The sequence below is a fragment of the Elephas maximus genome, chromosome 7 (assembly GCF_024166365.1).
Source record: "Elephas maximus indicus isolate mEleMax1 chromosome 7, mEleMax1 primary haplotype, whole genome shotgun sequence".
NCBI lineage: Eukaryota > Metazoa > Chordata > Mammalia > Proboscidea > Elephantidae > Elephas > Elephas maximus.
The window spans coordinates 73,343,953-73,371,496 of NC_064825.1; the positions used below are offsets into that span (position 1 = coordinate 73,343,953).

General features: G+C 43.4%; 1 protein-coding gene across 2 annotated transcripts in view; it reads right to left on the bottom strand.

Annotated features, from left to right (window-relative positions):
• Positions 1–27,544, bottom strand: part of SERGEF (secretion regulating guanine nucleotide exchange factor) — a 267,435-nt gene that overhangs the window by 184,103 nt on the left and 55,788 nt on the right. The window contains exon 9 of one of the 2 annotated variants that reach the window (XM_049890589.1): positions 3,011–3,276. In XM_049890589.1, the coding sequence (XP_049746546.1) occupies positions 3,011–3,276 (266 nt within the window). The remainder of the gene's footprint in view (positions 1–3,010; positions 3,277–27,544) is intronic. The other variant, XM_049890590.1, reaches the window with a different exon arrangement.

Consider the following 27,544-nt stretch of genomic DNA (forward strand, 5'->3'; position numbering starts at 1 on the left):
ACTGCTGTGGTCTATGTTGCTGTTAAGCAGCAAATAAACCAGACTGTTCACACATGGGGGGTTACCCCAATCGCTGTACTGCTCCTGGAATTCTCCAGCAGTGGCTGCAGGCCCGGTAGATAAGGCAAAGCTGAAAGTACATAAAACACACTGTTTTTACCAGTGTAAGAACATTAAAGGAAGGCCTGTCAGGTGTAAAATCTCGAATAACAAACTAGAGACGAGACACAGCTCAGAAGAAAAGAATTGAGACCCTGATCCCAGACTTCCAGAAGACTTACACCCAGTGAATAGGATACAGGCAAAAGCACAACCCTTAATTTTACTCCATGCATACAGAGAGTACGTGAGCCTCTTTAAGTACTTCAAGTCCCAGTCCCACTGTTTATCTACTGTGTGATCCGGGGCCAGCGAGTTAACCATTCCGAGCCCTGGTCTCCTTATTTGTAAAGCAGTGATTATGGCACCGGCACACAGGTTTATTGTGAAGATGAAATAATAAGTTTAAGGCATTTAGCACAATGCCTGGCCCACAGTAAGCACTAAGTAACTTTGAGTTTGTTTTCTTTTGTTCACAGGAAGGAATGATTCTACCCAGTGCAGCTGTCTACCTGTGCTTCTCCTTCCCACATGGCTGTCCCTCTGGACCCTTCTGTCCAGACACCCTATGTGAGGCCCCAGCCCAGAGCGCTCACTCCTCCAACCCTGGTTATTCCTCGGACATAGAAAACCGAATCAGCTTATGGGCCACACTCAGGTCCTTGAACGTCAAGAATCACCAAATTAGCCAAAGCTGTTCCTGTGTCCCCAGGTGACACTATACCTCCCCTCGCCAAGCCCCTGACTAGGGCAGCACCTAGTTTAATACAGCTCTTGTCTTTTCCAAGGTAAATCCACTGCTTGCAGCTTACAGCTGCCCACTGACGTGGCTCTATCTTAGCCTCAAGCAAATAGATGCCCGACAGATAGGCCAGACCTGGGCATCAACAGTTGAAGATAATTCCCAAACCCAATTTACAAAAAGGAAACAGCCTAGAGTCTGAACCTTCGGTGAAACCAGAGAGTATACACCCCCAGTGACTGGAGCAGAGAGGGAAGGGAGCACTGAAATGAAGCTACCAAGGGACTCAGAGCTCAAGCTGACCCCTCCCCACACTGCCCTGCTAAGAAGCAAATAAAAGTCACATCAATATCAGGCTCTTGGGCTGTATGCATGTACTGGTCATGTCTGTCACAGTGCTACACACTGTAGCCACCATGGGGCATTAAAAGGCTTCAAAGAGGAAGAAAAGAAAAGAACCAATAGTTACCAGGTGCCTAGTACATGCCAAGGACTCTGCATGTAATCCTCACCAATGACCATATGTGGTAAGTATTACTAACCTTATCTTGCCAATAAAACCAGAAGCTCGGAAATGTCTATGAAGACTCCCTACCTCCTCCACTATGCTGCCCAACCACAAAGTCTTAAAAGTTCTGGGAAAGACAAAGACTCTAAAGTACTTTGTACCAGGCTCTCAGTACCTTAACTCAATAAGTAGACTATACTAGTTTAAATACCACATTCCGTCATTCACTGTTGGTGGTAGTCAACTTCTTTCAAACAGAATCTAGAGATGTATAGCAAGAGATACATAAAGAAATACCATAAAAATGTTCATGGCCTTTGCCCCTGTAATTCATCCCCAAGATTGTAACTTAAGGAAACACTTCAACAGGGTTCACCATGATAAATAATAATAATAATTATTATGGAAATATTCTAAATGTCCAATATTCAAAGAATGGTTTAGAAAATTCCAGAATCTTCGACTCATGTAATGTTATACAGCCATTTAAAATGATCGTTTTAAAGACCAAGAGGAAACAAAGCAAAGCATTTATGACAAAATAAACAGGACTGAATACAAAACATCATAAATGCTATCACTACAACTTTGTACAAGTATGTACGTGTGTATATGCAAAAAGGAATACAGTTGTGTTAGGGTGGCAAGTTTATGGATGGTTTTATTATTATCACCGTGGTAAACTGTCTTTGTGGTACTGTTCAGTACATTTTCAATTGAAGAAAAAGAGAGAGAGAAAGACATACTCAACCTGGCACTAAGGAAGGGCCCAGAAGGACCAGGACTGGAATGTGAAGCAAAAATTGGGAACCGTCCTACATATCCAGGAGGAGGAGGCCAGGCAGGCCCCTGGGGAAGGGAAGCCCTCTAGGTATGGAGAGGGTTGTAATTAGTCCAATGCTAATTACAGAAATCTCTCCAGCTTATTAATTTTTGTGACAGACTCTGAAAGAAGACTGAATTCCTTCATTAAGCCAACTTGAGTTCAGAGGTACATTTCCTGCGTGGCCATCGTTGTTCTTCTCGAAAACCTCATCTTTCCTTTTTTTTTTTAAGGACAGCAGTAAAGCAAAATTCAGTAACAAAAACACACACCCTGGAGAAATTAAGACTCCTGCCTTAAATGTAGAAATTCAAAACATTTCAGGGAACCTAATGGCTTGAATAAGCAACTGAACTACAATGTTTTCTACACTGGGAAATATAAACAGAAGTACAAAATATTTAGCTCAGTATTAAAGCCCCCTTGATCATGTCCTAACGTATCTTTCTGATATTATCTTATATTCTCCCCCGCAGACAACCCATGCTCCAACCAAACTGAACCACCAGTGGACCCCAGACACTTTCTTCACTTTCTTACCCCCAAGACTCTGTTCCAGTGTTACATCCACCTAAAAGTCCTCTTCTCTATCACAACTGCTTACTCGGGTCTGGCCCATCCTTCACAACACAGCTCAAAGCCATGTTCTCCTCAAAGCATAACCCAATCCCTATACCCTGAATTCATTTCTCTGTTTGAAGTGAACCCAGAAGACTTAGAACCACTCTAAAGGAGTTATCACACAATCTGCCTTACAATATACTTGTCTGAGTAACTGCCTTATCTACCATATTCAGCCATGAGCATCTTGAGGGCAAGGATCCCTTCAGACTCTTACCTGGAATCTATCGTAATGCCTGGCAAAGAGGAGGTCCACAGTAAATGGTTCACTTAAAGACAAGGAAAAGAGATGCATCCATGAGCAGTCCCTTCCTACCTCAGTTGCTCCTGTTAAGCAATGCAGAGACGAAGGCACGCTGTTCCGTGGTTTCAAGCAGAGGAGGGACGATTCCTGTTTTTCTTGTTTCCAGCCTTCATGAGCCTCCAGCTTCCTCCCTAGTTGACCATAGTCTGCTCGGCCCCAGGTAAACACCTTGCCAGTTTCTAAAAATAAGTGTTATTTGAATTAAGGCTACATTCCACAACTGTGCTCTCATGGGTAAGCAATGAATTACAAGAGAAAGTGTGAACATTTATTTTAGCACCAACTACTACAGGGTTTCTGTGAGTCGGAATCAACTCAACGGCAATGAGTTTTTTTGTTTGTTTGTTTGTTCAGTATGTACCATAGGGAGCCCTGGTGGTGCAATAGTTAAAGCACTCGGCTGCTAAACAGAAGGTCAGCAGTTTGAACCCACCAGCCACTCCACAGGAGAAAGGTGTTGTAGTCTCCTTCCATAAGGATTTACAGTCTTGGAAACCGTATGGGGTCTCTATGAGTCAGAATCAACCTGACGACAGTGTTTTTTTTTTTAACTATGTACCAGAAGTCTTCCTATCCTCCTCCTATAAAGAAAGTACAAGTACTTACATTTTTACAGATGTGGCAGCTGTGGTTCAGAAAGCTTAAATTACTTGCCCAAGATCAAACAAGTGGTGAATACTAGTATCTGGAGTTGTCTGATTCTAAAGCCTATACTCTTCATTTTCTATAGATATAGCTATGACTGGAGACCCTGGGTAATACAAAGAGTTAATGTGCTTGGCTGCTGACCAAAAGGTTGGAGGTTTAATTCCCCCCAGAGGCACCTCAGAAGAAAGGCCTGGCAGCCTACTTCTGAAGAACCAGCCACTGAAAACCCTATGTAAGGGGCCATACCACTGGCAGATACAGATTTGGTAGTGGATATTTCTAAATGCAGGTGCTTCTCTTATATCAATATAGACAATAGAGCACACAAGTGGCAGAGTCAGGGAAACCTCTTAGACATAAGGGATGAAGTTCCTAGGCTCAAAGACAAGGGACCATAGACTTCAGGGACTTCTACGTCAATTGGCACAACATAGTTCATAAAGACAATGTTCTACATCCTACTTTGGTTAGTAGCGTCTGCGGTCTTGAAAGCTTGTGCGCAGCAATCTAAGATACAACTATTGGTCTTTTCCCATCCAGAGCAAAAGAGGAAAGAAAACCAAAGACTTAAGGGAGAAGTGAATCCAGTGGACTACATGAACCACAACCTACACAGCCCCGAAACCAGAATAACTAGATGGTGCCCAGCCTCTATTACTGGCCGCTCTGACTGGGATCACAACAGAGGGTCCTGGACAGAGTTGGAGGAAAATGTAGAACAAAAAATCAAATACACAAAAAAGACCAGCTTACGTCTGACAGGCAGTGGAAGAATCCCCAAGACTATGGCCCTAAGAAACACTTCTGACCTGGAACTGAAGCCATTCCCAGAGACCACCTTCCAGCCAAACAATGCACAAGCCCTTAAAATAAACAATAACACCCAAGAGAAATGTGCTCCTTGGAACAATAATTATCTGAGATCAAAACGGCAATGTTTTGAGGAAGTGTTCACGATCATTAGCTATTAGAGAAATGCAAATCAAAACTACAATGAGATTCCATCTCACCCCAACAAGGCTATCATTAATCCAAAAAACACAAAATAATAAATGTTGGAGAGGTTGAAGAGAGACTGGAACACTTATACACTGCTGGTGGAAATGTAAAATGATACAGCCACTTCGGAAATCAATTTGGCGCTTCCTTAAAAAGCTAGAAATAGAACTACCATATGACCCAGCAGTTCCACTCCTTGGAATATACCCTAAAGAAATAAGAGTCTTCACACAAACAGATATATGCACAACCATGTTCATTGCAGCACACTGTTTACAATAGCAAAAAGTTGGAAGCAACCAAGCCCATCAAGGGTGAATGGATAAATAAATTATGGTATATTCACACAATGGAATACTATGCAATGACTAAGAACAACGATGAATCTGTGAAACATTTCATAACACGGAGGAACCTGGAAGGCATTATGCTGAGTGAAATTAGTCAACTGCAAAAGGACAAATATTGTATGAGACCACTATTATAAGAACTCCAGATAAAGTTTAAACACAGAAGAAAATATTCTTTGATGATTACGAGGGTGGGGAGGGAGAGGGATATTCACTAACTAGATAGTAGACAAAGATTTTTTCAGGTGAAGGGAAGGACAACACATAACACAGAGGTAGCCAGTACAACTGGACTAAACCAAAAACAAAGAAAATTCCTCAATACAACCAAAAGCTTCAAAGGCCAGAGTAGCAGGGACAGGGGTCTAGGGGCCATGGTTTCAGGGGACATCTAGGTCAATTGGCATAACAAAAGGTATTAAGAAAATGGTCTGCATTCCACTTTGGTGAGAGGCCTCTAGGGTCTTAAACGCTAGCAAGCGGTCATCTGAGATGCATAAATTGGTCTCAACACATCTGGAGCAAAGGAGAATGAAGAACACCAAAGACACAAGGTAAATATGAGCCCAAAGAGACAGCAAGGGCCATATAAACGAGAGACTCCATCAGCCTGAGATCCAAAGAACTAGATAGTGCTCGGCTACCACTGATAACTGCCCTGACAGGGAACACAACAGTGAATCCCTGATGGAGCAGAATAGTCAGATGCAGATCTTAAATTCTCATAAAAAGACCAGGCTTAACGGTCTGACTGAGACTGGAGGGACCGTGACGGTCATGGTCCCCGGACCCTTTGCTAGCCCAAGATTGGAACCATTCTCGAAACTAACTCTACAGACAGGGATTGGCGCAGACTATAAGGTAGACAATGATGCTGCTAAGGAGTGAACTTCGTGACTCAAGTAGGCACACGAGACTATGTGGGCAACTCCTGTCTGGTGGCAAGATGCGAGGGAAGAAGAGTACAGGAGCTGGTTGAATGGACACAGGGAATACTGAGTGGAAAGGAGGAATGTGCTGTCTCATTAAGGGGAGAGCAGCTGGGAGTGCACAGAGAGGTGTTATGGCTTTTTGTATGAGAGACTGACTTGATTTGTAAACTTTCAGCTAAAGCACAAAAACAATTTTTTTAAAAAAAAAAGGGAATGTTTGCCCAAAAGCAAAGACAAGAAGGCAAGAGGGGGTAGAAAATCAGGACGCAAGGAACCAGGGAGCCCAGGGTGGAAATGGGGAGAGTGCTGACACATTTGGGGAATGACGCCAAGGCCGTGAAACACTTTATGTACAAACTATCGAATGAGAACCTAATTTGCTCTGTAAACTTTCACCTAATGCAGAATAAAAAGAAAGAAAGAAAACCCTATGGAGCACAGTTCTCCTTGGACACACATGGGGTCGCCATGAGTCACAATCAACTCAATAGCAACTAGTTATGGATATGACTATAAACAAAACTTCAACTATGTTTTATGGCCTTTGCCCATTTCCTTGTATTCTGCCCAGATGCTTGTTCTCAGGCTCTCCTCTCTCCCACACAATTCAGGAATCTCTTTAGCTACCCTGAAGTTCCCAGACTCCTGACTTGCCCCATGTCACAGTCTTTCAGGGCCTTGATCTTAGCACAATTAATTGCCAGTTTCATGTCTTTTCCCCTCCGGGTAACATAAGAGGATCTTTCAGAATCTACCCAAAGGAGCAGTTCTAACAGTCCCAAGGCAAGCGTCTACATGTGCTAGAGACAAAGGAGAGAAAGAGGAAGAAAAAAAGACAAAATCATTTGGAGGCAGAAAAGCATTCAGCCCCCCAGACACAACACATGGGAAGCTGGCCAGTGATAAAGATGATGGAAGAAAATGAAGTTTGGAAAAAGAGATACGGCCTCTCTTCTCCCAGATAAGAGAAAATTTCACCACACTCATTCGGTTGTACCAAGTGCCACATTTGTTATTTCAACAGAAATGCAAAATCCGAAGAGGCACAGATTATTAACAGATTCTCTGTGATAAATATGCATAACCATGTGCGCTGTATAAATTCTTTATACATGTTTATTTTAACAAAGAAAAACTTTGCTTAAGAGACAAAACACCAAGTAATGCATATTAAATTTAGACAAATCTACTACATATTCTGTGTTTAGCATCAAAGCTTCATCTGGCTCCATGTTCAACACATGGGTTATATATAGTGCCAGCTAATAAACAGCCACAGACTCATGGGGAAATGTCAGGATATGGCAGTTCTTGGGATCAACCTGTTTGTGGACACCAGTGCAGATACCAAGCAATTCACAGGAACCTGACTCCTGGGCTTCCTCAAAGAGAGAACAAGGTTCGGTCCAGGAGGCGCCTGGTATATCATGATAACTGGGAGTGGGTCCATTCAGATGTGCTACCTCATGCTCTTCCATGTGCTATTCCTTTGGCCATGGATGCTCCTTCTTTACCTTATTTACTTGGTGAACTATGGCTCGACTTTAAAAGTTCAGCTCAAGTACCACCAGTTCTGTGAAATCTTCCTTGACTCCCCAGCTCTTCTCAGAAAGGGAAACCTACCCTCCTGTGAGTCACCTCTATTACTGTACTCATCAACTACTATGACAAATACTGTGATCTGAGCTTCTGGAAGGCAGAGTCCACATCTCACTCATCTTTATGTCCCTAGAAAATAGCACAGTATTTACTTGGCATGCTGTGAGTGTCCAATAAATGGAAAATCGTATCTGCAAGATAAAATCAAGTCAGCAGAAATCTGTCAAGTATCTTCTAAAGGTACTTTTGCTAAACCACTGTTAATATAAATTACTGAGCTGCTGGAGGTAGAGAGAGGATTTCTGGTATCACCTAGACCACATTTCAAACACTGAGGGCCAGAGGGAGGCAGGGACTTTCCCACAATTACATGCTGGTTGGTGGCATCAGTGGGACCAACACTGTGGGCTCCTGACAGCCATGCCCATGCTACTAAGCTGCCTAAGATAAAGCACAATTCCTGTTGCCAAGGATTCCCCAATTGTGTTGAGGATATGAGGTATGGGTACATGTCAAGTTATACACAATGAGAACGGCAGAGGTAGGAGAGACTGAGGCCTTTATCCCTAATATCGGGTAGGTGTATAGTTTAAAGGTACTGTCCAGTGCATTATTTCATTGGAGTGTCAACATGTGCAGTGAATAGTGCAGAGATTACTGTTCCCATTTAACAGGCGAGAAAATGACAGCTCAGAGGAGTGACCTGACCAGGGCCACACGGCTAAGCCACATCTCTTTCTACTAGCCTATGGTACTACTCTGCATTGGTTAGTGACACTGGTCCATGTCACTGGCTAACCATGCTTCACTTTTGCAGGATCAGATCAAGAAAAGCCCATGTGTCCACAACCCACAAAGCATCCAAAACTGGCAAACTGTCCCTCTACCTGAGCTTGTTAGGATTTATAACCAGACTGCCTTAGCAGGAGATTTCCAAGAAGCCAGAAGTTAACACTGTTACTTCTTAAATGACCCTAGTATTCCTGTGCTGGGAGGAAATGGCAAGTTGCTATTCGTTAGACTACACAAAGAATTATGTTATCACAAATTCCACAATGAATCCTTTCTTTCACATCAAATAAAACATCTTAGAACTTTCTCTGAAATTGATTATTGATATCCAAGACAGGCAAGACTGCCAAAATATGGCGCCACCATTATTACATCCCCAATAGCAATTCAACCAATCCACTTACATAGCACTTTTCACCTTCAAAGCACTTTACAAAGATTAACTAATTAATCCTCATGCTCCCTGGGGAGGCCATAGACCTTCTATTAGAGACAAGCCCAGAAACCAGGCAGATTCAACGTCCGGCTTTCAGTCTCCAGCCTAAGTTTCGTTCGTCAGGTTGGTACACTCTCTGAATCTGTCTCTCCCCAGATATACTCTGCATCGTAAGGCTCACTAAGGAGAGAGGAGACCCTTTGTTTTTTCTTTTCTTTTAAGCAGACATTTATTGACTACCTCCCATGTGCCAGGTACTTTCATAGGTACTATCTCAGTCCTCATAATAGTTCAGTGAAGTCTAGACTGGTAAACTTATTTTACATATGAGGTCGCATGGCTTTAGAGATAAAATGATTTAGTCAAGTTCAAACAACCAGCAAGTGGTGGAATCAAGAGTTAAACCTGTGTCTTCTGGCTCCAAGTCCAACGTTATCTCCAATGATCGCTGCTGTCACAGCTGCAGAAACCTGGCTGATGAAACAGCCATTCTGACAACGTTTAAGGAGGGGGGAAAATCAGATTAAATGAATGTGCTCTGTGTACCAATCCAGTTTTCTGCACTGGAACACCTTCCAGGAGGCTCTGCAGAACTCAGGACTGTAAGTACTGAAATAAAAGCAATAATCACAGGGGTTATAATTTTAGGTTACCTAGAATAAAAGAAAATAATGAATCCATATACAAAAAAAAGTTCATTAATGCACCATAGATAAAAGTCTGCCTCAAGCCAAAGAACGCTGTCAAATCTAAGCAGCTCCAGATCACAAACTTAACAAATGAATCGTCTCCTTAAAGAATTACATATTATTGTGATAAAAAATAGATATATTAATGTCATCAAAAAAGCATAGGTGTCTCCAGATAAATGACAAATGGGAGAAATGACAAAACAGCTCAAAATAAAGCCAGCAAGTAAAATATAATTTAAAGGCACATCCATGTGAGAATTAACACAGAACATCTACGGAGCCAAGAAGCATACACAGCAAAAGGTCAAAACACAAAGTAGAAAGAGACAGGGACCAAAGGAGTAGTACTGACAAAGATCACTGAAGAAGTTTGGAGGAAGCACTTCAAGCTAGAATTGTCCTGACAGGCTTGATGGAACCAGTGGCATTTAAGGTGAACTTCTGGATAAGAAAAGAAAATGGGAGGCTGAGGGAGGGTAATCTAGGCTCAGGGTAAAGGAATGAGCAATGACACGGAAATCAAAGGCACAAGTTGGGTCAGGTAGGGAGTGAGTGAGCATCAAACGAGAAGGAGACTGGGAGATGAGTCAGGACTTCCAGGTTGGGGCCAGCGGCAAGGAAATGCCAGGCTTGGCGTCTGGGTCTCACCTTTCAGACCAGGAGTCCTCAAACCTTTTTGTTTGCACTACCGTATCAGTAAAATACTTTTTAACATACCACCAATATATGTATGTTCATTTATTGATGGAAGTATGTACTCGTTTTACACACATTTTATAAATTATATCTATGTAATATCACTCAATAATATACAGTATAAAACATACTCAGAATAGAAATTTTAAAAGAATGAGATAAAAACTTACAACAGTTGTCATAGGTTTTCTGCCTACATCCTGGCAGTTGATCTTGCACACTCACTTTAGAGACTACTACAAAACAGACCTTGAGGAGACTGCAGAGTTTTGAGCAGGGGTGGAGCTTGATGAAAGGAATGTTTTGGGATCTGGCAAAGGATTGGAGGGGAGAAAGTAATAATAATATTAATAGCTAACACTTCTGTAGCAACTACTGTGCACCAGGCTATTCTAAGCATTCCCTAGATAGTAATCTGTTTATCCCTCCCAAACTCCCAATAACAACAGGTACTATCACCATCCCCACTTTACAGACAGGGAACAAGGCACTTACTCAAAATCACAGAGCTAGTAAATAAAAGTGGAAGGAAGGAAGGAAACCAGTACAATAACACAAGCTGAAGATGTATCATATCAACCATCACGAAGATGGCGCAAAACTGGGCAATGTTTTGTTCTGTTATACGTAGGTCTGCCATGAGTTGAATAAATTCGACAGCAACTAAACAACAGCAAGATGCATCAGGGCCTAGTGTTGGAGTTATAAGGAACGGGAAAAAAAAGGAAGACTGTGCAGAGCTGGGCATCCCATTGGATGTGCGAGAAAGGGAACATCACTCTGAGATCTCTGGATTTCAAGGTTAGCGAGAAGGTAGTGGTGCCATTAAAAGAAACGGGCAGAGGGGCAGAGATGCTGGATCCGGGGACCTGCCAATGAGAATCATGAAATGTTAGTTTCAATACCAAATTATTTAACAATCCTGGGGCCTTCTGAAAACCTTTTATCAACTAGTCAAATATATATAGAGTGGAAGGGTGTGAGGATAAAGAGCACTAGGTGTAAAGTCGGCGGGCGGGGGGAGGGAAGGGTAGGTTCTGAGGGCAGGGGAGACTCAGGAGGATGGGTGGATGATGAATATGCAAGGGGCCAAATTCCTTTACCACCCACCAAAGGGCTGCCTTTGATGGTGGTAAAGGCAGATGCTGCAGCCACTGTGAGAAGCCTCCAGCAACAGGCGAACTCTTGGGGTGGGGAGGCGGAGATTTCTACCCGTTTCAGGCAAAAGGGGTCCTAAAGGTGACAGGAAGATACATTACAGTGAAATAAGGAATAGTTCATATTTTCTTAACAACAGAATCTGTCCAAAAATAGAACAGAATGTCATTGAAGATAGAAAAAATAGAGTTAGCAAACAGAAGTAGATGTTATAAAGAGAAAATCCATGAGCCAGACAGAGAAAGAGCCACAAAACCTCTTCAGTCCCCCTCAACTCTAATATTCCAGGATGCTATGAGGCAATCCAGGTACAGACACATGAGGCAAAGGAGGCTTCTCTCTACCTGTGCGTCTGTTATATTTATAATTCGTCTGTTTACAAGCATTGATTACTCTCAGGGTTATTAATTCCTTAGAGGACAAGAACGCCATTTCAGTAACTCACCCCTCACTCTGCTGTGTGCACAGAGACTTAATAAAAAAGCACTTGATGATGCACATAATAACCGAAGACAGGTCAAACACAGAACTAACTCCCCAAGAATCACCCAGCTTAACCTTCCCATGTAAGGAGCAGGCGAGAGGGAAGGGAGAGGCCTCAGAACACATGTGCTGGAAGTAGACACATCAGGCTGCTTTCTGAGTATGAATGTCCTACAATAATGCCTAGCACAAAGTAGGTGCTCAATAAATATCTGTTTCCTGAATGAACAAATGAATCTAGCCATCTCTCCACCTAGCTATCAACCTACCTACCTCTCTCCTACCACTAACGAACTTTGCCACTCACTGGCTCCATAATCACGAACAGATTACTCAAGGTCTCTAAGCCTCACCTACAGAATGGGAATAATAACATCTACCTTACCTGGTTGTTGCAAGGATAGTTAACTTCTGCATAAAGTACATGGCACATAATGGTAAATGTTAGCCACTATTACTATTATTCTCCCAAACTGAAGAACACAGCCTCATCAAGGATTTCCATAGCTCCACCCACAGTTTCTATCAATTTGCCAAATCTCAGCCAACCCTCACCCACTAATCTCTTAGGGTCAATGCTTCTAATGATAACCAAAAAAGGCGAGAGTATTGAAGTCTCTATCACGCAATTTTCTATTTTTGTAAGGATTCAAGGAGCTAGAATAGTGTCTGGCACATCAGAGGCACACAACATAAATTAATGAAAGTTAGGGAAAAAGGAAGCGATTGGGAAGGGAGATCAGGCAAAATGTGTCAGAGAGGAGAAGAAGTTTTAGCCTACGGCTCAGAAGACCTGGGTCCTAACTCTGGCTTCTCTTCCATGGTATGTGACCTTGAATGGGTCCCTTCTACTCTAGAGCCTCAGTTTTCCCATTCATTAGATGAGAGGACTGAAATAGATGACCTCTAAGACATTCTACTGATCTAAACTTTAATAGCGGTGTTTAAAAATCTTTAGTATCAATATGAGTAGTGATAATCTAATTTTATTGGCACCTTTGGAATATTTAGTCTAACCACTGTCCTATAATAAAACACCCATGATAATCTCAGTAACCATTCAAAGAGTTAATAATTGAAATAAAAACTGGGACTTGACTGTGTATACTGATATGTTTTTGTAAAATTTCCCAAGTTTTCAAAATCATATTATGAACAGTATCACATAATAAAAGGTTTGAAATTTTTTAAAAGTTAATACAGTTTTTTGGCTGTTTCCAGGTCATCATCGGCACCATCATCATCTTTTTTCTGTGTTTGTGGCTTCTTCAAAACTGGTAACATACATCAGGGGCGGAGCCAAGATGGCAGACTAGGCAGACGCTACCTCGGATCCCTCTTACAACAAAGACTCGGAAAAACAAGTGAATCGATCACATACATAACAATCTACGAACCCTGAACAACAAACACAGATTTAGAGACGGAGAACGAACTAATACGGGGAAGCAGCGATTGTTTCCAGAGCCTGGAGCCAGCGTACCAGTCAGGTACGGCACAAGCACAGAGAGCTGCTCCACCCCCCTGAACTAACCCCGGGAGGAGGACCAGCCGGTTCCACGGGCGGCGTGGGACGCAGCCGGTAGGAGAAGTCCCCGGGAGGCAGTGACTGGTCTTGGAGCAGAAAGAGCAGCTTCCGAGCCGGGGAACCGTCCTGCAGGGATTTGGACTGGACGCAGGTACAGCATAAACACGGAGAGTTGCTCCACCCCCCTGAACTAACCCTGGGAAGGGGCCCAGCCGGGTCGCATGGGCGGCGTGGGACGCAGCCGGTAGGAGAAGTCCCCGGGAGGCAACGACTGGTATTGGAGCGGGGAGAACAGCGTCGCAGCCGGGACACTCGGTCACGGCACAAGCACGGGGACCTGCTCCACCCATCTGAACTAACCCCGGGAGGAGGCCCAACTGGTTCTCGGAGGCAGCACGGCCACGTGGCTGGAGGGACGAGAAGTCCCCGGGAGGCAGCGACTGATTTTGGAGTCGAGAGTGCACCGTCCCAGTAGGGGAGCCTTGACGCTGGGCGTGGGGCTGGAAGCAGAGGATCTGACCGTGACTCCAGCGGGCCAGACCCCCCGGGGGCAATCTCCACACAGCCAGCACACATAGGCGACGCGCCCCGCGGGAATCTCAGATATAATAGTCATTACAAGCAAGACAAGCAACTCTGGCTATATTCTGAGGTGCTACTCTCCTATCTCTCTGTTCCCTCCCCCACCCTCCCCAGGCGGCTTCATTAACATCTGAATAGCCTGAGCCAGAGGGAGAACTCTGATAGGGATCTGACTGCATTTTTTTTTAGCGGATTTTCTGGAAAAACTAGTTTCCCAGTGATGGCTCGGAGACAACAATCCATATCAAACCACTTAAAGAAGCAGACCATGACAGCTTCTCCAACCCCCCAAACAAAAGAATCAAAATCTTTCCCAAATGAAGATACAATCTTGGAATTATCAGACACAGAATATAAAAAACTAATTTACAGAATGCTTAATGATATCACAAATGAAATTCGGATAACTGCAGAAAAAGCCAAGGAACACACTGATAAAACTGTTGAAGAACTCAAAAAGATCATTCAAGAACATACTGGAAAAATCAATAAGTTGCAAGAATCCATAGAGAGACAACATGTAGAAATCCAAAAGATTAACAATAAAATAACAGAATTAGACACCGCACTAGGAAGTCAGAGGAGCAGACTCGAGCAATTAGAATGCAGACTGGGACATCTGGAGGACCAGGGAATCAACACCAACATAGCTGAAAAAAAAATCAGATAAAAGAATTAAAAGTTAATACAGGAATAAAATTTCCAAGCATGAGCTACCTAACTAAAAAGGAAAGAAGCGGCAGCCTGCAGAAAGAGTGAACAAAACGGTGAGGAACTGGAGAGAATGTATTTATTTACAGCTGACTGTAAAACTCTTGTTGTTGTTGGGTGCCACTGAGTTGATTTCAACTCATAGCAACCCCATGTAACTAAGTAGAACTGCCCCATAGGGCTTTCTTGGCTGTATTCTTTATGGAAACAGATTGCCAGGTCTTTCTTCTGCAGAGACACTGGGTGGTTTCAAACCACCAACCTTTTGGTTAGCAGCCAAGTGCTTAACCATTGTGCCATTAGGGCTCCTTAAAACTCTGCTAGCAAAAGAAGGAGAAGTGGGATTAGGAGGAAGAAATGGAATGTGCGGCTAATTAGCTCCATGAACTGCCTCCTTTGCCATGAGGCCAGAAGTACTGGACAGTGCCCAGCTACCATTACTGAACATTTTGATCAAAGATTTTATAGCAGAATCCTGATCAAAAAGAGGAAAACACAAAACGGTGTTTCAAATTATCATGGAATCCAGACTTTATGGAGTTATGGAGGCTGACTGAACCCCCCAAACTATTGTCCTAAGATAGTCTTTAAACCTTAAACCAAAAATATACCATAAAGCAAAGATGAGAAGACAAGAAGGGACAGGAAAACTGGATGAATGGAAATGGGGAACCCGGGGTGGAAAGGGGGAGAATACTGACACATCGTGGGGGTTGTAGCCAATGTCACAAAACAATTTGTGTACAAATTATTGAATGAGACACTAATTGGCTCTATAAATGTTCACCTAAAGCACAACAAAAAAATTTTTTAAATAAGTAAATAAGCATACATCTGCCATATGACCCAGCCATCCCACACCTAGGTATTCACCCAAGAGAAATGAAAACATATGTCCACACAAAGACTGGTACATGAATGGAAATAGCACCTTCGCTTATAATAGCCCAAAACTGGAAACAACCCAAATATTTGTCAACAGGTGAATGGATAAACAAATCGTGGTATGGTACATTGATACACTGGAATACTACACAGCAATAAAAGGGAGTAAACTACTGATACAGACAATATCATGGATAAATCTTAAAATAATTATGCTGCATGAAAGAAACTAGACACAAAAGAGTACATACTGTATGATTCTATTTATATAAAAGTCTAGGAAATACAGTAACAGAAAGCAGGTCAGTGGCTGCCTGGAGAAGAAGTGGGAAGGGAGGAACTACAAAAGAGAATAAAGAAATTCAGGGGGCAATGATTATGTTTATTATATTGATTCTGGTGATGGTTTCATGGATGTATTCACTTGTCAAAACTTACCAAACTGTAGAATTTAAATACGGGGAATTTACTGAATGTCAATTATACCTCAATAAAGCTATATATATATACACACACACACATATATATGTGTGTGTATATCCCCTGAAGTCTTCTTAAAACCAGACAACATTTAGCTTAACTAATAAAGAATGTGGAAACCCTGGTGGTGTAGTGGTTAAGAGCTACGGCTGCTAACCAAAAGGTCGGCAGTTCAAATCCACCAGGCACTCCTTGGAAACTCTATCGGGCAGTTCTACTCTGTCCTACAGGGTCGCTATGAGTTGGAATCAACTTGATGGCAATGGGTTTTTAGTAAAGAATGTCTGCCTTGAGCATTATGCTATTTCAAGATCTATACATATTGGGTCAAATTAACAATAGCAACTTGAAAGATTAGATAGAAACTTTAGGGGGCAGTGAGTATATATTCATGGGGAACTCAGAAAAGGAGGCTAAGAATGGTTGCACAACTCAAAGAATGTAATCAATGTCACTGAAATATACAAGTAGAAACTTGAATCGGTATAAGTTTTCACTGTGTATATTTCCAAGAACAATAAAATAAGCTATTTTAAATAAAGAAAAGAAAACTCTGTTAGGGCCTACTATTAAATTACATAATTTAATCAACCCTGAATGATGATAAAAACCCCATCTTATAGATAAAGAAACAGATCACAGAGGTTAAGCGACTTGCTCAAGATCACACAGCTAGTGTGGGACAAAGCTGCAATAATAATAACAATAATGGCAATAATAACTGTAGCTAATATTTTGAGGCCATTGGTTACATGCTAAGCACTTCACATGGATTATCCCATTTAATCCACAGAAACACCACATGAGTAGGTATTATTATAATCTCCAAATTGCAGGTGAGAAAATCAAAGCACAGAGAGAGGTTAAGTCTTGGACTCAGAGGTCACGGAACAGACGGTGGTGAAGCTAAGACGAGATGCAGCAAGCAGCCTGGCAGCAGAGCCAGCGCCCTCAGTCCTTGTCCTGCAGAGGACACACAGGTCCACCTGATCCCAGATCCACTTTTCACTGGGTCACATCCCTCTTCAAAAGTGAACATTTCCAAGGACTTCTGGAGGTTGTTCAGAGTCCCAGGGACACATATGTAAGCTAGGGGCACAAAGACAGCCCATCGGGTGACTGACTGAGCGAGCTTCTTCCCTGGACTATCTGGCAAAGATCAGAGTCCCAAAACACACCAGGCACACCACACAGCTGCTCCATTTTCACCACTGATTCTATTAGCTGCCAAATCAGGGGTGCATCGGAGGCAGAGGTCAAGACGGACTGCACCCAGAGGAGCCCCTGGACTGGCTGCAGGACTCTCTGCACCACACAGGGATTGGGCTTCCCAGAAAAATGCAGGGAAGAGTCAGGCTGGTTTCTTCTCCCAAACCAGGTGAGTGCCTTTCAGGAAGCCCCAGACCTAGTTTGTTAGCGGCTCTCTCACTTTCCTCACAGTCCCTTCAAGCACAGAACATAGTCTGTTAACGCTATATGACTGCCCCCTTGTCAAGGGTTTACTCTACTTTCTCTCTCCCCCGGCTCAGGTCGTGCTGTGCCCCCCACCCACAGTGCTGATCAACCTGCTTGCTCCACCTCCACAACTCCTTCTCACCCTTGAGCCTGGCTCAAATGCCACTGCCTCCCTAAAGCACGCCCTCATCCCTTGGTCAGAAAAAGCCATCCTAGAATCTACTGGCATGAAAGAACTCTCTGTTCCAACACTATTCTATGTCACCAAATACAAGATGATTTGACTACACGTCTTAGGTTGCCCACTAAAGTGTGGAGAATAGGGATGCTTTCTCATTCCTCTTTATATTCCCCACAAGGTCTCTGGGTGGCACAAATGGTTTGCTCTCGACTGCTAACTTAAGGCTGCCGGTTCAAACCCAAGTGATACTATGGGAAAAAAAGCCTGGCAATCTGCTTCTGTTAAAGATTACGGCCAAGAAAACCCCACAGAGCAGCTCTCCTCTATAACACGTGAGGCCTCCATGAGTCAGAACTGACTCGACAGCAGCTAACAACAACATATTCCCCACACCACCTAGCCTAGGGCCTGACCCAGATAAGTGTTCAATGTTTGCTGAAAGAAAAAAAAAGTAATAGGCATCGCTCATACCACAGACTTTTATATGCCACAAAGGGTATCGGAAACCATGTAATACCACTGTTTTACAGAAAACAAAAGTGAGGAAAATAAATAACTTTCCAAAGTGACACCAAACCAAAACCCAAACCCATTGCCATCGAGTCGATTCCGACTCATAGTGGCCCTATAGGACAGAGCAGAACTGTCCCATAGAGTTTCCCACAAGCGCCTGGTGGATTCAAACTGCCAACCTCTTGGTTAGCAGCCTCAGCTCTTAACCACTACGCCACCAGGGTTTCCAAAATCACAGAGCCTACTTTAAAAACAGAGCCAGGCATTCACAACAGTCAACAAATAGTTACTGATCACTTACTCTGTGCCAAGTGCTGCCCTAGATGCTGGGGGCTACAGCTGTGACAAAAGAGACAAAACTCCTTACCCTTAGGAAGCTTACATTCTTGTAGGGAAGACAGATAACTAACAAATGCATAAAACATATCCCAGGCAAAGGCCTGTAAGTATGATAGAGAACTATCATATAGGACAGGCTGAGGCGGGGAAGGAGGTGAAGGCCCAGGACCATTACCCAACTCCTGACTGCAGCTTTTACTCTACAGCAGACCATCTTTTTCTTTTTAAAAAAAAAAAAAGAATCTTCAACTTAAGAGACCTCAGCTAACTGATGCTGCAGGGGCAATGAAACTTACTCTAACCACCTCTCAGGACTAGGCTGAAAATGAAGGGAGACAATACGCATGAAAGCACTTTGTCAACTCGAAATACAGGTACTATTAACATAATGATTGTCACTCTTTCTCCAAAGCCAGTTTGCAAAGAACCATCAGGAGAGGCTGGGCCCTCAGCCACTGCACTGAGGGGCTGCTCTGGCTGAGTGTATGGCCTTCTTGTTCCTGTCAGGAGCCCAGCAGCACACCAGGCTGCCAGGCACACCTAGCAGCCACTTGGCACCTTGAGAAAAATCCCTGACTGAGGCCTGAGCCAGTGCAGATGTTCCCACCTCATTTCACATTCAAACTCCAAAGCTTCTTCGCACACTTTTAGATTCTTATTAATAACATTTTAAAATGTAGATTGTGGCCTAATCTTAGCTGCGTAATTAAAAAAAATAGTCTTGCTCCTCTCCCTCTCAGCAAGAAAGGAAACTATACCCCAGGGCTTCTACAGCTAAGAATCACACCCTGCAGAAACGCTAGTAGGAGACTCAAGTTGGGAGGAGGGGAGTAAGTGGGGGGACTTGAAGTCAAGAAGAAAGTCTAATCTCTTGATTTTAGAGAAAATGAGGCTGAGGGAGGGGACTGGTTTGCCTAAGGACACAAAATAATAATATTGCAGAGCCAGAACTAGGATCCCCATATCCCGCTGCCCAGTGCCTGGTGGGGAGAGGAAAGGAGAAAGAAAGACTGTAAGTTCACCTGGAAAACAAGCTATAGGTTCAGCATGTTCAAGAAGTTTTTGAGAACAAGGTTCAAAGTTCTTTACAATCAATTCAGGCTCACAGACCATCAGAGCAAGAAGGGACCTCAGAGCACTTGGAACCTGTTTGTAGCCAGGAAAATTGAGGCCCGGAAAGGAAAGTGACTTACCCAAGGTTAAATAGTGAGTGAGATGCAAAGCTGAGACTAGAAGCCAGGACACCCTGACTTCTAGTACAACCTGTCTACTGCTTCTTAGAAAAGTACCAGTCAGTCTCTCAAACCTTCCATTGCTACTTGTATCACCTAATAACGAAAGGCTTACGGGGCTCCTTGGCAGGTCTTTCACTGCCTTTCTCCCTGAGGTGACTTCTTTGAAGGCCCAAGAGCTGGGTAACGGAAAGAGACACATCCCTAACCCATCTCCTAAGAGTTCTCCTCTTCCTACCTAGAAACGCCAACCCTGGTCCTGAATATCGCCTTCAGTTAATGCCCTTTACAAAAGATCATCTGCAGTTTCCATCTCTGTGAAATTACAAAAAAAAGAAGGTGGCGGGGTGGGGAGGCCAAGCACTGTACCCAGCTGTTAGTGAGGTCACGTTTTCTGCTGATGACAATGACTCACAATGCCCGAGCTGAAGGCTGCAGCTGGAATGAGATTTGGGAGGTTCGGTACAGCCAAGGGAAAGCCACATTTTCTGAACATGTCTGGGCCCTGCAGAGAAGAGCTGCTTGCTCCAAAGTTCCTTCCATAAAAATCCCAGCAGCTGGTCAAGGGAACACAGCGCCCCCTGCAGAACACCCATAGGCACCACAGGATTAGGAACAGGGACAAACTATGCACTGGGACCAGTGAATCTTGCAAAGCCCACAATGGTATTGAAGCTGTATGTAACAAGCCCTAGTGGTGCAGCGGTTAAGAGTTTGGCTGCTAACCAAAAGGTCAGCAGTTCAAATCCACCAGCTACTGCTTGGAAACCTTATGGGGCATTTTACTATGTCCTATAGGGTCACTATGAGTCAGAATTGACTCAACAGAAACAGGGTAACGGGATGTAAGGAAGCCAGTATCTCACCTCTGAAATGCCAAGAGACCCTGCAACCACAGAGAAATACTATTTGTATGAAAGCATCCATGGATTCCAAAGAGAAAGCAAGACTAAGACCGTCAAACAGGGGAGACAAAGGTTGCCTCCACTCTTTGGGGGGGGGGCAAATAATTTACCCAGAACTAAACTAAAAGCTAAGAAGTTTCCTGAATACAACCAAATGCTTCAAAGGCCAGAGTAGCAGGGATGGGGGTCTGGGGACCATAGTTTCAAGGGAGATCTAAGTCAACTGGCATAACGAAATGTATTAAGAAAATGTTCTTACCTTGCTCATGGATGGGAAGACTTAACATAGTAAAAATGTCTATTCTACCAAAAGCCATCTATACACACAATGCACTTCCGATCCAAATTCCAATGACATTCTTTAATATGTTGGAGAAACAAATCACCAACTTCATATGGAAGGGGAAGAAGCCTCGGATAAGCAAAGCATTACTGAAAAAGAAAAAGAAAGTGGGAAGCCTCACTCTACCTGATTTCAGAACCTATTATACAGCCACAGTAGTCAAAACAGCCTGGTACTGGTACAACAACAGGCACATAGACCAATGGAACAGAATTGAGAACCCAGATATAAATCCATCCACATATGATCAGCTGATATTTGACAAAGGCCCAGTGTCAGTTAATTGGGGAAAAGATAGTCTTTTTAACAAATGGTGCTGGCATAACTGGATATCCACTTGCAAAAAAATGAAACAGGACCCATACCTCACACCATGCACAAAAACTAACTCCAAGTGGATCAAAGACCTAAACATAAAGACTAAAACAATAAAGATCACGGAAGAAAAAATAGGGACAACGTTAGGAGCCCTAATACAAGGCATAAACAGAATACAAAACATTACTAAAAATGATGAAGAGAAACCAGATAACTGGGAGCTCCTAAAAACCAAACACCTATGCTCATCTAAAGACTTCACCAAAAGAGTAAAAAGACCACCTACAAACTGGGAAAGAATTTTCAGCTATGACATCTCAGACCAGCGCCTGATCTCTAAAATCTATATGATTCTGTTAAAACTCAACCACAATAAGACAAACGACCCAATCAAGAAGTGGGCAAAGGATATGAACACGCACTTCACCAAAGAAGATATTCAGGCAGCTAACAGATACATGAGAAAATGCTCTCGATCATTAGCCATTAGAGAAATGCAAATTAAAACCACGATGAGATTCCATCTCACTCCAACAAGGCTGGCATTAATCCAAAAAACACAAAATAATAAATGTTGGACAGGCTGCGGAGAGATTGGAACTCTCATACACTGCTAGTGGGAATGTAAAATGGTACAACCACTTTGGAAATCTATCTGGCATTATCTTAAACAGTTAGAAATAGAACTACCATACAACCCAGAAATCCCACTCCTCGGAATATACCCTAGAGAAATAAGAGCCTTCACACGAACAGATATATGCACACCCATGTTTATTGCAGCTCTGTTTACAATAGCAAAAAGCTGGAAGCAACCAAGGTGTCCATCAACGGATGAATGGTTAAATAAATTGTTGTATATTCACATAATGGAATACTACGCATCGATAAAGAACAGTGACGAGTCTGGGAAACATTTCATAACATGGAGGAACCTGGAAGGCATTATGCTGAGTGAAATTAGTCAGAGGCAAAAGGTCAAATATTGTATAAGACCACTATTATAAGATCTTGAGAAACAGTATAAACTGAGAAGAACACATACTTTTGTGGTTACGAGGGGGGGAGGGAGGGAGGGAGGGAGAGGGTTATTTACTGATTAGTTAGTAGATAAGAACTACTTTAGGTGAAGGGAAGGACAATACTCAATACACGGAAGGTCAGCTCAACTGGACTGGACCAAGAGCAAAGAAGTTTCCTGGATAAACTGAATGCTTCAAAGGTCAGCGGAGCAAGGGCAGGGGTTTGGGGACTATGGCTCAAGGGGACTTCTAAGTCAATTGGCAGAATAATTCTATTATGAAAACATTCTGCATTCCACTTTGAAATGTGGCGTCTGGGGTCTTAAATGCTAACAAGCGGCCATCTAAGATGCATCAATTGGTCTCAACCCACCTGGATCAAAGAAGAATGAAGAACACCAAGGTCACACGATTACTATGAGCCCAAGAGACAGAAAGGGCCACAGGAACCAGAGACTTACATCATCCCGAGACCAGAAGAACTAGATGGTGCCTGGCCACAACCAATGACTGCCCTGACAGGGAGCACAACGGAAAACCCCTGAGGGAGCAGGAGATCAGTGGGATGCAGACCCCAAATTCTCATAAAAAGACCAGACTTAATGGTCTGACTGAGACTAGAGGAATCCCGGCGGTCATGGTCCCCAAACCTTCTGTTGGCCCAGGACAGGAACCATTCCCGAAGACAACTCATCAGACATGGAAGGGACTGGACAATGGGTAGGAGAGAGATGCTGATGAAGAGTGAGCTACTTGTATCAGGTGGACACTTGAGACTGTGTTGGCATCTCCGGTCTGGAGGGGAAATGGGAGGGTACAGAGGGTTAGAAACTGGCAAAATTGTCACGAAACGAGAGACCAGAAGGGCTGACTCATTAGGGGGAGAGTAAGTGGGAGTATGGAGTAAGGTGTATATAAGCTTATATGTGACAGACTGACTTGATTTGTAAACATTCACTTAAAGCTCAATAAAAATTATTAAAAAAAAAAAAAAGAAAATGTTCTGCATCCCACTTTGTTAAGTGGAGTCTAGGGTCTTAAATGCTAGCAAGTGGCCATCTAAGATGCATCAATTGGTCTCAACCTAACTGGAGCAAAGGAGAATGAAGAACACCAAAGACACAAGGTAAATATGAGCCCAAGGAGAGAAAGGGCCACATAAACCAGAGACTACAGCCTGAGACCAGAAGAACTCGATGGTGCCCAGCTATAACAGATGACTGCCCTGACAGGGAGCACAACAGAGAATCCCTGATGGAGCAGGAGAATAGTGGGATGCAGACCTCAAACTCTCATAAAAAGACCAGGCTTAATGGTCTGATTGAGACTGGAGGGACCCCAAAGGCCATGACCCCAGACCCCCTATTAACCCAAGACTGGCACCATTCCCGAAGCCAACTCTTCGGACAGGGGTTGGACTGGACTATAAGACTATAAATGATACTGGTGAGGAGTGAGCTTCTTGGCTCAAGTAGACACATAAGACTATGTGGGCAGCTCCTGTCCAGAGAGGAGATGAGAAGGCAGAAGGGTACAGGAGCTGGGTGAATAAACAAGGGGAATACAGAGTAGAGAGGAGGAGTGTGCTGTCACATTAGGGGAGAGCAGCTAGGGTAACATAGCAAGGTGTGTATAAGTTTTTCTATGAGAGACTGACTTGAATTGTAAACTTTCACTTAAAACACAGTAAATAATAATAATAATAATTCACCCAGAGGCAGGAATGGGAGGGGAGGGAGCTTACCCTAGGATACTAATTTGTGGTCAACAGTGAGGATGGCTTAGGGCATGACTTTGGATGGTGTCTCTCAAATATCCTCTAACTCCACCCCTGGGAAGCTATCCCAGGTTCCTCGAGAGAGAGAGGAGGGTATAAAAAACCCACTGGGGTTCTAATACAGCTGTGCTCACTAATAGGGGAGCACTCTCCCAAACCCATATGTGAGGACCTGAGAACAGATCAGAAGGGTAAGGTCAGGATGAGTCAATGGTGGTAATGTCCACTCTACTGTCCGTGTTTTGGGGGCTTGATACTTGCATCAAGCAGTGGCAGTAATGAGCATCGCCACAGGAGGCCACTGGTAAGAGCCCACTGTGACTAAGGACCGTCAGGAAAGGGAAGATAACGGGAGCCTTGAGTCCTAGTAATTTCAACATAGTGGGGAAGGGGAGGCTTGGGACCAAAGCCCACTGACTGTCAAGGCTGGTGGGTGGAGTGACAAGTGTTGCAGTTATATTCAAATTTCTCATCTGGAGATCCATGTCCTTGTGTTATGGAAAGGTAGGAGTCACCAGGGCAGATCCATGGATGGATGGCCTGTCTTTCCTTTCCACACCTGCTAATTTCCCTCCTGCTCTTCTCCCTGCCCCCATCTGTACCTCAGGCCCCAGAAGAAACACCCTTTACCAGTACCCCACCTGCCAAGAAATTCCAAATCACCAATGTGACCTTTTGTTACACAACATGGTTTAAGACAACCTTCCATGGCATTCACATTTGGTCACACTAGAGACAATAAATCCCAAAGCCACCGGGTCTTCCTTGAAGAGACTGACTCTTCCATGGCCAGAGACTGGGAAAGGCATCTGCTACACAGGATTTTTCATTTCACAGGATCAGCTCCAACAAAATCAGCAAAGCACTGTTACTATGGACCATCTGCCAGGACCCGGAAACAGCCCTGTTACATAAAAAGGCTGGTATAATGAAATTTATTAAACTGGGTTCTTCCTCCATAAAGAAGATGAAGCACTTTAAGTCTCTTTTAGGAGAGGCAATGTGGGGCAGAGGAGGGGCCCAGGATAGGGGACCTAGCTGAGTTCTAAGCTTGGCTCTGATATCTATTACCTATGGGTCCTTGGAGACAAATCATCTCACCTCCCTGGGCTTCTGTTTTCTCAAATTTCAAGTAAGGATAAGATGGTCCTTTCAGCATTAAAGGTGTATGATATATTTTCACCAAATAGTGAAAATTTTTAAAAAGTAGGCTTACACTGATATCATTTTGTATTGCAGAGTTAATTTTATAAAAAGAGCAGTACCTTCATAATCGTGGGCTTAAAGGAGAGAAGTAGCAAGTAAAGCCACTGATTCTGGGCCTGGCTGGAGGAGAAAGTATCCAGAACGGAAACTAGAGGTTAGAAGCTTTCATCAGCTCAGGACAGAGAGGCCCAAACTCTAAGAATTTGGCCAAGGAAGAGTGCTGTTACTAACCCCCTGCCTATCACACCACACTTGACAAAGTGATTTCACATTCTGTATCTCATTTGATCCTCATAAAACCCTCATAACACTGACAAGGTAAAGTTGTTTAGCCCCCTTTCACATTGAGCAAAGTGAGACTAAGTAACTATGTAAAGTGAGCCCATGTCTCTTAACCTCTCCCTAGGGTCCTCAAAGTAAAATAAATAGGAGTGAGACCTACTGGTGGTACTCAGCAAAATCTTTGAACAGATTAAGCAGATGATGTTTTTGAACTCCTGGCAAAACGCCTGGCACACAGTGTGGATAAGCCCTACCCTAAACTTTTTCACCTCCTCAGGAAGGTAGATGGAGAACCCCAAAGCTGCTCATCTTTAGGCCCTTAAGAAATGCTTCAAGGTGGAAGATAACATGATGGCTTCCTTGAGAATTCAGATTACCTCAGCCTCAGACAGAGATAAGACCTGAAGCAGAAAGCAAGCATGAGGCCTCAATACCAAAAAAAACCAAACCCAGTGACGTCGAGTCAATTCCGACTCATAGCGACCCCATAGGACAGAGTAGAACTGCCCTATAGAGTTTCCAAGGAGCGCCTGGCAGATTCGAACTGTTGAACCTTCGGTTAGCAGCCGTAGCCCTTAACCACTACACCACCAGGGTTTCCAAGGCCTCAATAGAGGAGCCTAAAAGAGTCAGCCTGACTCCACTGGTCTCAGCCCTTGAGGAGCAAGGAAGAATGAAGAAAACTAAAGATACAAGTTAAAGATTAGTCCAAAAGACTAAGTGACCACAACCACCATTGCCTCTACCAGACTGAGTCCAGTACAACTAAATGGTGCCTGGCTAACACCACCAACTGCTCTGACAAGGATCACAATGTAGGGTCCCAGACAGAGCTGAAGAAAAATGTAGAACAAAATTCTAACTCAAAAAGAAAGAACAGACTTGCTGGCCTGACAGAGACTGGAGAAACCCGGAGCATATGACCCCCCAGGCACCCTTTCAGCTCAGTAATGAAGTCACTCCTGAGATTCACCCTTCAGCCCAAGATTGGACAGGCCCATAAAACAAGACTAAAGCGGCGCACCAGCCCAAGGACAAGGACTGGAAGGCAGGAGGGAAGAGGAAAGCTGGCAATAGGGAATCCAAGGTTGAGAAGGGAGAATGTTGACATATCTGTGGGGTTGTTAACCAATGTCATAAAACAATATGTGTACTACTGTTTAATGAGAAACTAGTTTGTTCTGTACCTTTATCTAAAGTACAATGGAAAAAAAGGAAAAGAAAATAGTCAGCCTGAGGTGGAGTTTTTCCTTTTATTGTTTATGTTTATCACACTCTCTCCCCTCTCAGAAACCTTCAGCTTCTCCTTCCACTGCTCATAGAATAAAGACTAAACAAAGACCTGCATCCATTATGCCTGTTTCCAGTCTCCTCTCATCCTCTCCGGCCTTCACGTCAAGCAAGCTACGCTAGGGTGCACTTACCACCTCTATATCTTTGTTCACAGTATCCTTTCTGCCTGAAATGCGTTCCTCTCCTCTGCCAACAAAGTTGTTGAATAAATGAGTACAGGAGTAAAGAAAGGAATGTGTGAACGAGTGAATGATATAATACGGCTCTGTGAGAACCCGTGGTGGAGAAGAGGAGAATGTTGACACATGGTGGGGTTGGCAACCAATGTCACAAAACAATATGCATATTAATGAGAAACTAATTTGCTCTATAAACCTTCACCTAAAGCACAATTAGAAAAAAAAAAAAATACACCCCTGTGAGGCAAACAAATTAGGGATTATGATTCTCACCTTACAAATGAAGAAATTTAGGTCCAGAGAAGTTAAGTGACTTGCCGACTTTTTAAGATCACATAACCAACAAGTAGCCAAAATAGAATTTGAAGCCTCTCTTCAGGGCTTTCTGCCACATCAGGTTCCCTCCTAAAAGTCACTTTCATATTGGGAAG